The 13,258-nt window shown below is 37.2% G+C and overlaps 1 protein-coding gene across 3 annotated transcripts in view; it reads left to right on the top strand.

Annotated features, from left to right (window-relative positions):
* PRKCI (protein kinase C iota) overlaps positions 1-11,688 on the top strand; it is a 29,863-nt gene extending 18,175 nt beyond the window's left edge. For all 3 annotated transcript variants that reach the window (XM_055817572.1, XM_055817573.1, XM_055817574.1), the window contains 11 exons: positions 224-282; positions 704-880; positions 1,856-1,953; positions 2,983-3,069; positions 3,681-3,816; positions 4,826-4,913; positions 6,075-6,200; positions 6,303-6,382; positions 7,422-7,511; positions 7,791-7,906; positions 9,052-11,688. In XM_055817572.1, coding sequence (XP_055673547.1) covers positions 224-282; positions 704-880; positions 1,856-1,953; positions 2,983-3,069; positions 3,681-3,816; positions 4,826-4,913; positions 6,075-6,200; positions 6,303-6,382; positions 7,422-7,511; positions 7,791-7,906; positions 9,052-9,139 — 1,145 coding nt within the window. In that variant the 3' untranslated portion in view covers positions 9,140-11,688. The remainder of the gene's footprint in view (positions 1-223; positions 283-703; positions 881-1,855; positions 1,954-2,982; positions 3,070-3,680; positions 3,817-4,825; positions 4,914-6,074; positions 6,201-6,302; positions 6,383-7,421; positions 7,512-7,790; positions 7,907-9,051) is intronic.
* The last annotated feature ends 1,570 nt before the right edge of the window (positions 11,689-13,258 follow it).

Below are 13,258 nucleotides of genomic sequence, written 5' to 3'. Positions count from 1 at the left end.
GATTATTACTCTAGTATTGCAAAGGAATGGTTCTGATGGCTTAAAAAAAATAGAACCACAAACAAAGATCGCCAAAACACCAAAAAACCGCAGCAGTTTGAATACTTGCAATAGATGCATTTAAATTGTGTGTCTCTGATTGAGCTCTTATATGTAGAAATTTTAAGGCCAAAGAAAATACTGTTTTGTTGCATTTGTCTAATAATTTTTCTTGTACCTCTAGTGATTCCATACAATCCCTCAAGTCATGAGAGCTTGGACCATGTTGGTGAAGAAAAGGAGGTAAGGTATCTTAACCATGATACTGTGTTCAGAGATCTTAAAGCCTATCTCTCTCAATTTCAAGATTTCAGTAATTTAATTTGTCACAAACTGAAAACTAGTACACATTTGGGTTGTTTGCTTGCGTGTATGCATCTATGGCTTGCAAGCTGTTTTATTTTGAACCTTGAGTTGAGATGTGCTTTGATTTAGAAAGTATTCCAAACTCCTCCAACTTTGTTTGTTTCTTCTCTGCCGAGTCTCCTCTGCCTCCTTTCTTTAGCCTCACATTCCTTTCCAGGACAGTGCAGTTTTAAGAATAACAAATGTTAATTGAATGACTTGTTTATATTAATTTTGCTGTTCTCTTTGAAATTCTAACTTTTGCAGTTGTTAAAATGGGCAAGCCTGCTTACTGATTTCAAAGTATCTTTATCAATAGGCAATGAGCATTAGAGAAAGTGGCAAAGCTTCCTCCAGTCTGGGTCTTCAGGATTTTGATTTGCTCAGGGTTATAGGAAGAGGCAGTTATGCAAAAGTACTGCTTGTTCGATTGAAGAAAACTGAACGCATTTATGCAATGAAAGTGGTGAAGAAGGAGCTCGTCAATGATGATGAGGTAGGCAAGCTTTTTATCAATAAATCAGGCAACTCTTCCAAAGAGCTTTCAATATCTACTACAAGGTGGAAGCCAGGCTTCTGGGTTTGCAACACTAATTGAAAATTATACATGTGGTTTCTTATACGAACTATGCTATAGAAGGTTCACAAGACAGATAACTGATATTGAGGTCTTCGTTGACAGATAGCTCACAGCCACCCTCCTGTGCTAGTGGTTTCTGTCGTGAGCCTCTTTGCCTCTGTTGTCAGTGTCTCCTTTTGTAGTCAGCACTGTCTTCATCAGTGCTCCTGCAAAATTCAAGTTGTTAATCCTGACTTGCTTCATTATTTTTAAGCAGTATTCCATATTTCTCCTATTATGTTGACTTGCTGGGCTGGAAAATAAAAGGGTGGGGTCTGGTTTTCATATGTTCAAGTTTGGTTTTTTTGTCACGAAGGAGAACGCACAATGTTATTTTAATTACTCTTTAAATTGGACCTCTGTCTTAATTTTTGTAGCTTGTATTGTGATTAGCGGAAACTTGTCAGAAATTGCAGTATAAACCTTCTAAACCCCTCCTGTTGCTGAAGACTTCCCTTGTGTTTGTTTAGGGTACTCTGAAAAGGCTTGAGTGACTGTGGTTTGCCATCCAAGAGCTTTTGCATTTATTTCTTGGTCTACTGTTGATTTCTTCTGCATTTTGTGATGCTACTTTACACTTGCCTGCACCTATTTATCTTATATAGATGAATGTTTTTTCATTCCCAGATGTAGTTAGTTACCTGATGAGGCTAGAAGTACAGGACACTCAAGACAGGAAAAAATGAGTATGCTGAATTGTATTACTTCGCATTGGAGAGCTATATAATATTTAGTTTCTTGCAATTAAAATGAGAACAGCAAAACAATTGAATATCTTTCTGCTAACTGTCAATAATACTTGTCTTAAGTGCAGCAGTCCTTTTCTGAATGTCCCTTTTCTTAAATAAATAGGATATTGATTGGGTTCAGACAGAGAAACACGTCTTTGAACAGGCTTCAAATCATCCCTTTCTTGTTGGACTACACTCTTGCTTCCAGACAGAGAGCAGGTAAAGGTCATAAGATAAGAAGACGATACTCTTGCTCAAAAAATACTTAGTACTGTTGGGCACCTTAAAGATCTATTTAAAGTATTAAGTGTTAGGTAGGTAGCGAAAGTCCATGTACTGTAAGTAAATCATTGTAGCATTTTATGAGCAAAAGGCTGTATTCATCATCATAAGTTTTTCAGGTTGAGAAGGTGCAAAAGAATGTAAGGTACTGGTAGGTATGATGGTAAGGATTCTGCACAGGAATTGGTGCAGCTAGCAGAAAGAAAAGGCTTAAGAATATGAAGTGGAAGACGGAACCGAGAATGGGAGGAAAAAAGGGTTTAGGGAGTAAAAAATTAGTTTCCTCATTTTTTGTACTTCCAATCTCAAACGTGGACTCTCTGAAGATGAGTCCTTAAGCAAGACTTGGAAAAGAGTATCTGAATTTTAAAAAGGAGAACGGAGTAATAGAGATTAAAATGATAAATTTCCTTGCATGTTTATATATAGAAGAGATTGCAGTACACAAACTACTGTTCTATGCAATAATAATTTTCAGTGGATATATAAAATATAGTTATTGTATATTTCAGCAATGTTCTTGCTGTTTGAAAAGGTGACAGTCTAGCGGAGGAAAGTGAGAAGAAAGAGTATTTGTAATATACTGATAGTATCAACCACGAATAAAGGAGATTAAAAGAGATCAGGAAGGAAAATGAGGGGCGGAATTTTTTTTTTCTGGTTTGTGCACATAAATTGATGTGAATCTATTTATATAGTCACATATGTAAAGTACAAGCAGTAGCTGTAATGGATTAGGAATGTGGGAAGCATTTTTCTTTTAGCAGTGAAGGAATTATCTAGAGAAACTTCGTGTATTGATTTTTAACTTTGGGAATTTATTCAAAGGGAGAGAAATGGTGAAACCAGCCAGATTACCAGAGAGATGGGAGTTGAATTGACATTGTTTGATAACAGATCTGTAACATCTCAAATGTCTGTAAGCCTTGTATACACTCATTTGTAACAAACCCCTGTGTGTTTCAGGTTATTCTTTGTTATAGAGTACGTGAATGGAGGAGATCTAATGTTTCATATGCAGAGGCAGAGAAAGCTGCCAGAGGAGCATGCCAGGTATGTGTCTAATTTCAGATTTCTTGCATCAGAACAGTTAGTTTTCTGACACAGTGCAGTAGTGCAGAGATTATGATGATGAGCTAGCAAATCCTCTCCAGATGTTAAGGATTTAAAGAATGTGAAACCACATCCTCATTTTAATGCTGCAAGCTACTGTATATTTGTTTCAAGGAGGAACTGTAATAGAGAGCACTTCGGCATTGTTTGCATTAGCATTACCCTAGATGACTTGAGCCTGATTCTGAATTTTTTTTTCTAGAAAAACACTTTCGTGGTATTTTTTACAATGTCTAATGATATCAGTTTGTTTCTCTTGCAACCACTGCTACCAGCTGTCCAGGCAAATGCTGAGTTCTTGGTGCATATGCTTCATCTCAGATGGTGAGATGAAAGGGATGATGGCAGTAGTCATTAATATTAATTAAAAATATTTTGGAAGTGACTGTGGATAGAAACATTTGTATGATTTTAAACAATTTATCCACTTCTCTGAGGAAAACTAATAGAATATGCGGACTTACATTTAGAAAAGTATCATACTACTGAGACTATGTTATTGTGGTTTGCATTTTGATTACTTGAGTAATCAATACCTCTTTCTATGCTAGGTTTTACTCCGCTGAAATCAGTCTAGCATTGAACTATTTACATGAGCGAGGGATAATCTACAGAGATTTAAAACTGGATAATGTGCTGCTAGATTCTGAAGGGCATATTAAACTCACAGATTATGGCATGTGCAAGGTAAGCTCTAGTTTTTTGCTAACCAGTAAAATCATTAATTAAGAAATTTGTCATAAATTAAAAGATGCAGAGCTTTAAAAAAGTGAAATTTCAAGGTATGGATTTACATACAGTACAGATAGGCTGTATACTCACTTCACTTTTACAAACGGAGAAAAGAAATATGCCAAAGTGCACAGACTACACATATATGTGTATCTGTTTATGATTTTGTAAAGCTGCTGGATCAACTTGATTGGGAGGGTTAGGCTGAAGTAGACAAAATAGCTTGATTTCCAAAAAAGCAAGAAGTTGAAATGCATCAGACACACTTCGTCCCACTTGGATTCTATGACACTGCCCATTTTCTGTAGAAAAACTTCTGTCACTACAAAGACACTGGAGCACAGGTTTGACTTTGCCATGGAATTGCCATTATGCTGATGTATTAGAACTATTTTAAAATGCTATAATTTTGGCTAAGCAATTGAAAAGCATAAAATAATACAGGTTGGAAAGGGCCTCAGGAAGTCTAACACACCCTCCTGCTCAAAGCAAGGTAAGCTGTAAGATCAGGACAGGTTACTAAGGGCTTTATTCAGTTTGGTCTTGAAAACTTCCAAGGATGAAGACTGCACAACTTCTTTGGGTAACCTTCCCCTTTCTGCATTCTGTGCTTTTCTCTGAAAAGCTTTTGTCTGTCCATTGCAACGCCTCAGTCACGGAAGCTGTTCCACCGTTCCCACTTGCCTATCGTTGGAGGTGTGGTGGCGCTTACTAACTAAAAACTTAGAAAGATGTCATCAATAGGTGTATGCCATCCTCTTGAGACTGTAGATGCAACCTACTTCTGTTTCTGCTGAAGCAAGTAGTGTTTTATATTCCTTTACACGCAGATTTAAGTATAGTTTTACTGAAACAAAAGCAGTTTATTCAGGACACTTAATTCAAAATGAAGTTCTCAGCAGAGTGGGGGTGTGGGCGTGGGCTCTTTGGCTAACTGTATTTTCTTGCCATCTTTTCTTAAAAGGAGGGTCTGAGGCCTGGTGACACAACCAGCACATTCTGTGGGACTCCAAACTATATTGCACCTGAAATTCTCCGGGGAGAGGATTATGGTAAATTTAATTTTTTCAATGCTACCATATAACTTTCACCTTGTCTCTTACTTCTTGAGTTGTTTAGAAAGTATAAAACTTCTTTAGACATATCAGTCTTAATTCAGCATCCTGTCTGAAAAAGTAAATAAACCCTTCAAAGGAAAGGCAGAAAACATCACACCAAGCAAATGAAATACCCTGCCTTCCACATTTTGAAGTCTTTTTATCAGTCTTGAAGAATAGCTTGAGTCTTCCAAATTTATTATTGTTTATAACTATTTACTACTAATGATATACTTGCAGTCTTGAATTATGTTCAGTTTTGGAGCTTTATATTTGGCAGCAATGATAGTAGTAGATATAAATGCATTGCAAAGGGCCTAGGTAGTAGATGTCCCTTTCACAAATTTCAGTGTTAAAAAGGAAATTGTGCGATTTCTTGTTCAGGAAGTCCACAAAGATTCCTGAAGCAAGAGACGTAAGAGAGTATAGAAAGCTTAGTGTGTGTATTTCCCGTTACTTACCTTTCTTCCTAAGCTTCCATTACTGTGCCAAGCAGATCTTTGATCTGTTTTCTTCCCTTAAGATTTCAACAAGTTCTACAATTAGTATTTTAATTGTATTTATAAAAAAGGTATATATATCTTTTAAATCTTGTTGTATCATTTCAATTGAATGTCTCTTTCAGACTGGCTTTGCATCTTCCTTCCCTATCAGAAACTTTCTAGGCCAACCGGATATATCAGTCCCAGCCTAGCTACTGGAATTTTTCTTTAGCAGTGACTAGCAGAATAGATGTGCTTAGCTCTATAGATGACTGTCTTGCTACTATTCAGCATCATGTACTTCGTCCTTGATTATCCCCTGCCCTGGATAATGCACTGTTTGTAGTGACTAGGCTTATATATTATCTAAACCTTTGTTAAGGTCCTAACACCAACCTTTTAACTTCTTGCATTTCCTTTTCTTTGTACAGCATCCCCACCTATTATACACATAGTGAACCAAGTAATGTCTAGTACAATCATTACCTCTCCTTTATTCAGATAATCGGGAAGACTGGCAATACATAAGTTTTTGAATTAGTTCTTTCTTCTCAAAACATGTCTGTCTGTAGCCTCAAAAGTGTTGGCATTTTTTCTCCAAAGTATCTTCAGTGTTGTCTTCTTTGAATTCTAGGCTTCAGTGTAGACTGGTGGGCACTTGGTGTACTTATGTTTGAAATGATGGCAGGCCGGTCACCATTTGATATTGTTGGGAGTTCTGACAATCCTGATCAGAACACAGAAGATTATCTTTTCCAAGGTAGGTACCATTAGTGATCCTACACTTCAGTGCTTTGTCTCTACTTACCTTTAATCTAATTTTAAAAATGAAAAAGCTCATACAAACCTTGTTTTCTTGCAGTAATTTTGGAAAAACAGATCCGAATTCCCCGATCCCTTTCTGTTAAAGCAGCAGGTGTTCTAAAGAGTTTCCTTAATAAGGTAAGTGCTAAAGGGGATTATTTAAGACTTCCCAAGAGCAGCTGTTTGCTTTTTTAAAAAAACCCGTTGACTAATAGATGTGTAGCAGGCATATTTTACCTGCCATGTGCAGAAACAGGGTAGAAAAGGTTTGAGCCTGAAGCAGAGTTTCAGTGGAGTTGGGGGAGCTATTCTAGATACTTGTCTCAAAATCTGAATCTCCAGGTTCTCTGGCTGGGATCATGAGTAAATTTCAAATTGAAAGGCATAGAAATGCTCCATGTGATTTCTTTAATCTGGGGAATTGAACAAACTTATCAGATTTATTTTAGTTCTTAAAGAGAAGCAGCATAGCAGATCGCTTTGACAACTTCTGATGACTTCATTGAGGGAAATGCAGAGGCAGTATATGCTGGCTGTTAGCTGGTAGCTAGCTAGCCTGATAGTCAAAAGGTGCGTGTGTGGTAGTGGACTAGTCAAAAGCACATGCTGGCCTTTATTTAGTGAGTGTTATGTGACTGGGGAGAAAAAGGTATGGGAGAAACCAGATTTGGTGAAATTATTTGAAAAAAGTAATACTGTTCAAGAACACTGCTTCAGTTACAGCTCCTTGGTAGTGTGTGCATACGTGTACATGGAGATGGAATTGTCTTGTTAAAATAACCTTCTTTCCACCTTATCTATCAGTAACCTGCAGTTTCTACCCCAGTGTAACTGCTAGCCTGGCTAGTCAGTTTACTCAGGGAGGGGTGGCAGGGGAGGAATCAAATTCACTTGTAATCTAACCGTGTTTGCTCTGAAACATATGGTATGTTTAAACAGGTCTGAATAATAAAAAAAAAAAAAAAAAAAGATAGCTCGGTTGTTTATATAAATTCAGTCAAGGGCTTCCATATATTCATGCTGATTTCAAACAGTTTCTAAAATAAATAATGCTAACTTAGTTCTTCAGTGTCTCTTGTAACTCTGGTGTTTCATTTCTCGTGGAATTTGTAACACTTGCATTTTATTTATGTGTAGGCCATGGCACCCATTAAGAAATATTTCCTTCCTTGCACAGGATCCAAAGGAACGTTTAGGCTGCCATCCTCAGACAGGATTTGCAGATATCCAGGGACATCCTTTCTTTCGAAATGTTGACTGGGATCTGGTATGTGAATGCCCGCTGGCTTGGCTTATTTTCTCTGTATACAGTGATGGCTTGATAAGTTGTTTTGAGCATGAGAAGACCTTAAGCTCTTAACTTGCAATGTACCATAATGACAATACAGAATCCTTTAACCCTTTTACACACAGTAAGTACAGTAGATTAATAGAATGACTGTAGAAATATATGAAAGAAACTTAATAGTAAGTTCCAGCCTCATTTAAAAATAATTCAATAGGTTGTAACTCATTCTTGGTGTCACTTAAATGCATTTATTCTTAGATGGAGCAGAAGCAAGTGGTGCCTCCATTTAAACCAAATATATCTGGAGAATTTGGTCTGGACAACTTTGATTCCCAATTCACCAATGAACCTGTGCAGCTCACTCCAGATGATGAGTAAGTAATGTAGAATTTATGAAGTTCTGATAAGTCAGTGAAGGAGTTATAAAACTTAATTTTATATCTGTAGTTGTAGTACATAAAATATGTGTAAAGCAGTAAAGAACATTTTCTTGTGTTAGTTGGGAGAAAATGCTGTCATCCTTATGGTAGACTTAGTATGGCTGGATTAAGTATTGTACTGTGGCATGATGTAAAAATGATCTAACAGTGGGAAAGTTGTTATAAAGAATATAGCAAAGGAAAAGAATATTTCAGGGAAAGATGAATAAGTGCCATTTTACAAGTTTTAGTGGTATGATCTGCAAGAAATGAACTTGTGAAGGGAAAGACCTGTTTTGTCAAGTGGTTTATTTTTGCATTACTTTAAGCCATGATATTTCTAGGATGTTGGGTTTAGATTGAGTTTACCTTGGGTGTTCTGAACAAGAGAAGATGCTTTGACTTACTTGGTCGGGTATCTTGAATTGTTCGTAGTCAAATCAGATTATCCTGGCTGAAAAGCCTTGATAAAATGCATGATAATGTTTTTGATTTTGGTAGTGGATTTGCGGTGTCTTACTCCTGAGGGGCCCTGATTTGGGATGAGGAGGGAATGGCCTTTCTAGTTTGAGCCGCTGCTGTTGATGTGTTAGGAATTTTCCTAGGGGTTTCTATAATGTTCATGTAGTATGTAAACCCAGACAGTGAATATTGAGTGTTACCTATGCACCTTAATTAGGTCTGAGATCCAACTTCCTTCTTCATCCCTTTATAAATGCATAATGTACAAATAAGTTTAGAAAAGTTGTTGATCCAGGTGCAGGATCTATCTCACCCTAATGTTTGTGTGTGTTTACAAAACTGACTGTTTTGAGAAAGTTTTAAAACTGCAGACTTTGTAGATTGCTTTGTGGGGAGAATATGTGCATGGGAGCAGCCCAGTCACTGCTCCTGAGTGGTTTTGGGTTTTGTTACCCTGATAGGGGCTAGGAAAAAAACCAGTGGTTAACTGTAAGGATAGAGGGGGGCTAAAAAGAGAGAAAGGAAACGTTCTCAATTGCAATCTGTTGTACAGGTCTAAATTTTAAGACAGACTACCAGTTACTATTGTTACCTTCTCATTTTGCTGATGAACTAATGAGTGGGTTTTGTCTTAATAGTGATATTGTGAAGAAGATTGACCAGTCTGAGTTTGAAGGCTTTGAATACATAAATCCTCTTTTGATGTCAGCTGAGGAATGTGTCTGAATTCCCCCATTCCTGGACTGTGCCAATTGTTGCTCTGTTTGTTTCTGCATGGATAAACATCTCTTCATTTGGATGCACTCACATAAAATGAGTAACAGAACATCTTACCCTTGCCACCTAGTATAAATTACTCACTAATTGTCTTTTTGTATTAATTGTCATCCAGGACAGTTGTTACACTGAACCTGCAGCTGCCAGATTTAAAATGTTAACTTTCCAACATTCTTGCCAAACATGAATTTTAATACAGAAGTTGGTCTCTGGGGCTCCTGACTGAACCATGGAGCCTGGCTGTATAATCTGCCAATGTAGCATTCTGATAAAGGAAAGTTTTCCTATTACTATAAGAACACAAATGACATTAGGGAATGTAATAAAATATCATTAAAGGACTTCCATTTTTCCAGCAAGACAAGTGAAACCTTATGACTTCCGTAGTTCTAAGTCTCTTCTCTCTAAACATCTGAGTTCCCTGTTCTAGACTTAGAAGTTAAGCTATGTTATTGCCCTTCAGACTGAAATGATGGCAAGGAGGGCAGGTTTTTAAACTGGATAGGTCAAGAATGGCTGCTTTCACAGGGTGTGTTGATAATATCCTGAAGGAGATGATAATTATCTCAATATTAAAATCAATAGACTTTGCTCTGAAATTATACACTAGGAATTACATGCTGATACATAGAGTGCCTTTCTGAGCCTGTCCCTTTCAGCAAGGGTTGTACATGGTATAAAGTGTCAGTTTAAATAAATGGAATTCAGTTAAGGCTTTGAAAAGTTAAAATCTGTAGAGTGCATTTTAATGGGCAGCTAATACTGATGGATGTAGAACCTTGTACTATTATTTATTGCTTTTTACGCGTGCTGTCTTAACTGTATCAGAACTGCATGCGTTACAGCTATGGCCTAGATAAGGGCATTGTTTCTTTTTTTTCTTTTTTTTTTTTTTTTCTCTCCAAACCTTATTGCCATACTGTTGGAAATGCATTCCACTTTGCCAGTGGAAAAAGCACATCTAGAACAAAATAGGTGTTGTCCACAATGACTCCCTTAACTTATCTGCTAATAGATGGTGATACAATCACAATAAAACCTGAAATGTTGGTAGTGGGCTCAAAGTTAATAGTAAAGCAATTGGAATAAATTGAAAGAACGGTTCAAACTAGGATTTTTGGGATGTGTGATTCTTACATTTCATGTTAGTAAACAGTGTAATATACAGCTCAGATTACTCTTATTTTTAATGTTTAAGGAATAGTTTTGAATGTCTTAGGCTGAAGAAATGCCAAATGTACCACTTCTTTTATTTTAGGGAAAAGGGATTAAGAGACATTGGAGAAAAGAATCTGTGTTATGTAATTAAGAGCTGTAAGGCAAGCTAAGTGTTACTGAAAGCAGATCTGAGTATCTGTAAGCACAAGTTAGTAAACCTTACTTGAAGCTTTTAATAAGACTTCTGTGCTTGGTCAGTGTCTCTCCTTGAAAATCCTTATATGGTGACACTAAATTCATAGCACAAATCTCCTGGTGTATGGGGTTTTTTCACTTAACATGTTAACTTCAAGGATAGAGATTGCACAAACACACAGCAGTGTCACGGTATGGTATTTAGTTCATGTTTTTCTTTGCAACATGAATGGGAAACTCTTAAAGTATTGGGCTGAGTTTTCAAAACTGGGAAGTGATTGGAGGAGCCTTAGTTTCAGGGAAACATTGAACCTCTGCACTGTTAAAAGATCAGGTTCCCTTAAATTCACGTTGTATATTTTCAAATGTAAAGTATCAGAGTAAACTAAAGTAAGAGCAGCTAATAACTTTAGCATGTTTAGTTCATGTCAAGTGCTTATGTGCAGTTTTAAAATTGTAATTGATTGTTTAGCCTCTGACTTCTACACCTGCATGACTAGTTTACATACCAGGACTTAACCAATATTAAACTTGGAAGTTATTTAAAACAAAAAAGAAAAGCCTTGGCTCTACAGTGGCTTAATTTCATATAGGGTATCAAGTACAATGGCTTTATATAAGGAAGGGCATTTCTGCTATTCATCACAGAAGAGGAATGGAGTAAAATGCTGTATTTTGTGCTTAAAGCAAAAGTTAATTTTTTTTATAGACAATGTCACAGAAAAGATACTTTTTTTTATTTTCGTATCTAACCATTAAGAATGTTGCTAAGTGACAAACATCTTAAATGACTGTAAATCCAATTTTAAACTTTCATTTTCTCTAAAGTGCCATGATGTTAACAGTTATTTTTTGTTGTTAAGCATATAGCAACTGTCATAAATATTCAGAAGGGACACCGGGTGTAAACAGTCCAGTGCAGTAGGCTTTGTCTTTTGCAGAAAGTGTCTGCATCAGAAGCATGATGTATTTATGTGGAGTAAACTCCTTTTTGTATGCAAGTTGGATTCCTATGGGTGCTCTGCTAGTTGATATTGTCACTACTATTTTCCTATTTCATATGGAATATGGTCTTGAACGTTGTTGTGTAGTCATTCCTTTTATTTGTGCACACTTTTTACTTTAAATAAAACATTTATATTAGGCCTCTGTATGTTAACTTCTAAAACAAATACTGCAAAATGCTGCGCTTCTCTCGGGATTGTCGTCTGACCCTGAACTAGCCAAGTTTCAAGGCAGCATTGTTCTAATCTTACGATTTTTTTCTCAAAGATAGCACTGAGATAGACCACAGCAACCGAAGAAATACCTCCCTCAGCCTGTGCTCCCCAAGCATGTCTTAGGATGCAGATCCCTCTCCCACGTGGTTGGTTGTTTGCCTGACATTCATCGTGCCCCATGGAGAAAAAGCATCCTTGTAGGTCCTGTCTGTCTTGCCGACGCCAGTGATGAATCGAAAGTAGCGAGGCTTCAGCCAGCTGTACATATAGAGAGCTTCAAGTAAAGCGCAATTCTGGCTTGCTTGACCAAGGACCTCTTTCAGCTGGAACTTCTAAGATGTCATCTCAGCTGCCAGAGCTGGGGATTTGAATTTAGAGCAACACTCATCTGCTGCGCTTACTTCTGCATGATTTCTTTCTTTGTTTCTTCAACTCCTCCCCTGCAGTCTCTTTGACAGAGAGGGCAAGGGCACTTACCTCATACCCTGCTACAGATGCGGTATTTTAATATATCTGTGTTTCTATGTTTTAAAAGAGATTTCCTTTTGCAATCTGGCTTGTTATTAAAAGTATGCATCAGCAGTCCTAGGCAAGTGCTACAGATGGTTGCATATCTTAAATGCTTAACCTCCCCCCACGCACACTTCTTGTTTCTGTTCAGTTTGGTGGCCAACTGCTCTCGGCTCAGTCTGAGCAATTGTTTATGTTAAGACACTCTATAAAAGAAATTAATAGCTTGTGTAATCTCTATATATACTTGATACCTTAACTGCGAAACATGCACCCTCACTTCATGATGGATGGCATAAGCATGTTAAGCAACAAAGGTATCTGAAATTGTGTATAGATGAATGATGTTTTCCTGGGAAGTGGGGAAGAGGGAGCTAGGGATTAGAGCCCCTTTCAGAAAAAGGGGATTTTATCATATCTTGCATTTGCTTGAGCAGAGTTCCGTTAGGGTTTATTTTAAGACTTTTTTTTTTTTTTCTTTCCTTATGATAAAGGGATCTGAACTGCATACTTGAAATGTGTGATCTTACCATTTAATCGCCAAGGATTAAAGACAGAGAAGCATCTCCCTCCCAGATCTGCGTGGCTCTGCGGGCGGTGGGCTTTTTCTGGCATAAATAGAACCAGAAATCGGTTGTGCCTGCGTTTGACTTCTAAGGAACCAAGTCTCTGGGCTTGTACCCTTTTTACATTGGGTGGTGAAGCGTCTGGCTGAACAGTTGAATTTTGACCATGATTTCAGATGCAGATTTCAGATGGTTCATGTTCTTTATTAGCAGTAGTGTTTTGTACAGACCTGTTTCCAAAGTAACTTGTCCTGTAAAATATGGTGCATGCTAAAATCTATCAACTTCTGGTGCTTATGATAAGAACCATAATAGGGTATCTAATATGGTATCTGGTCTGTGTTACTTAGTCTGTCATAGGTTTCACAAGAGCGGTCTGAAGTATTACAACTTACAGCTAAAAATCACCACTGAAGTAA

This window comes from Falco peregrinus, chromosome 12 (genome assembly GCF_023634155.1).
Source record: "Falco peregrinus isolate bFalPer1 chromosome 12, bFalPer1.pri, whole genome shotgun sequence".
Taxonomy (NCBI): Eukaryota; Metazoa; Chordata; class Aves; order Falconiformes; family Falconidae; genus Falco; species Falco peregrinus.
Note: the sequence above shows the minus strand (reverse complement) of the source record. Positions and strands in the feature narration are given on the sequence as shown.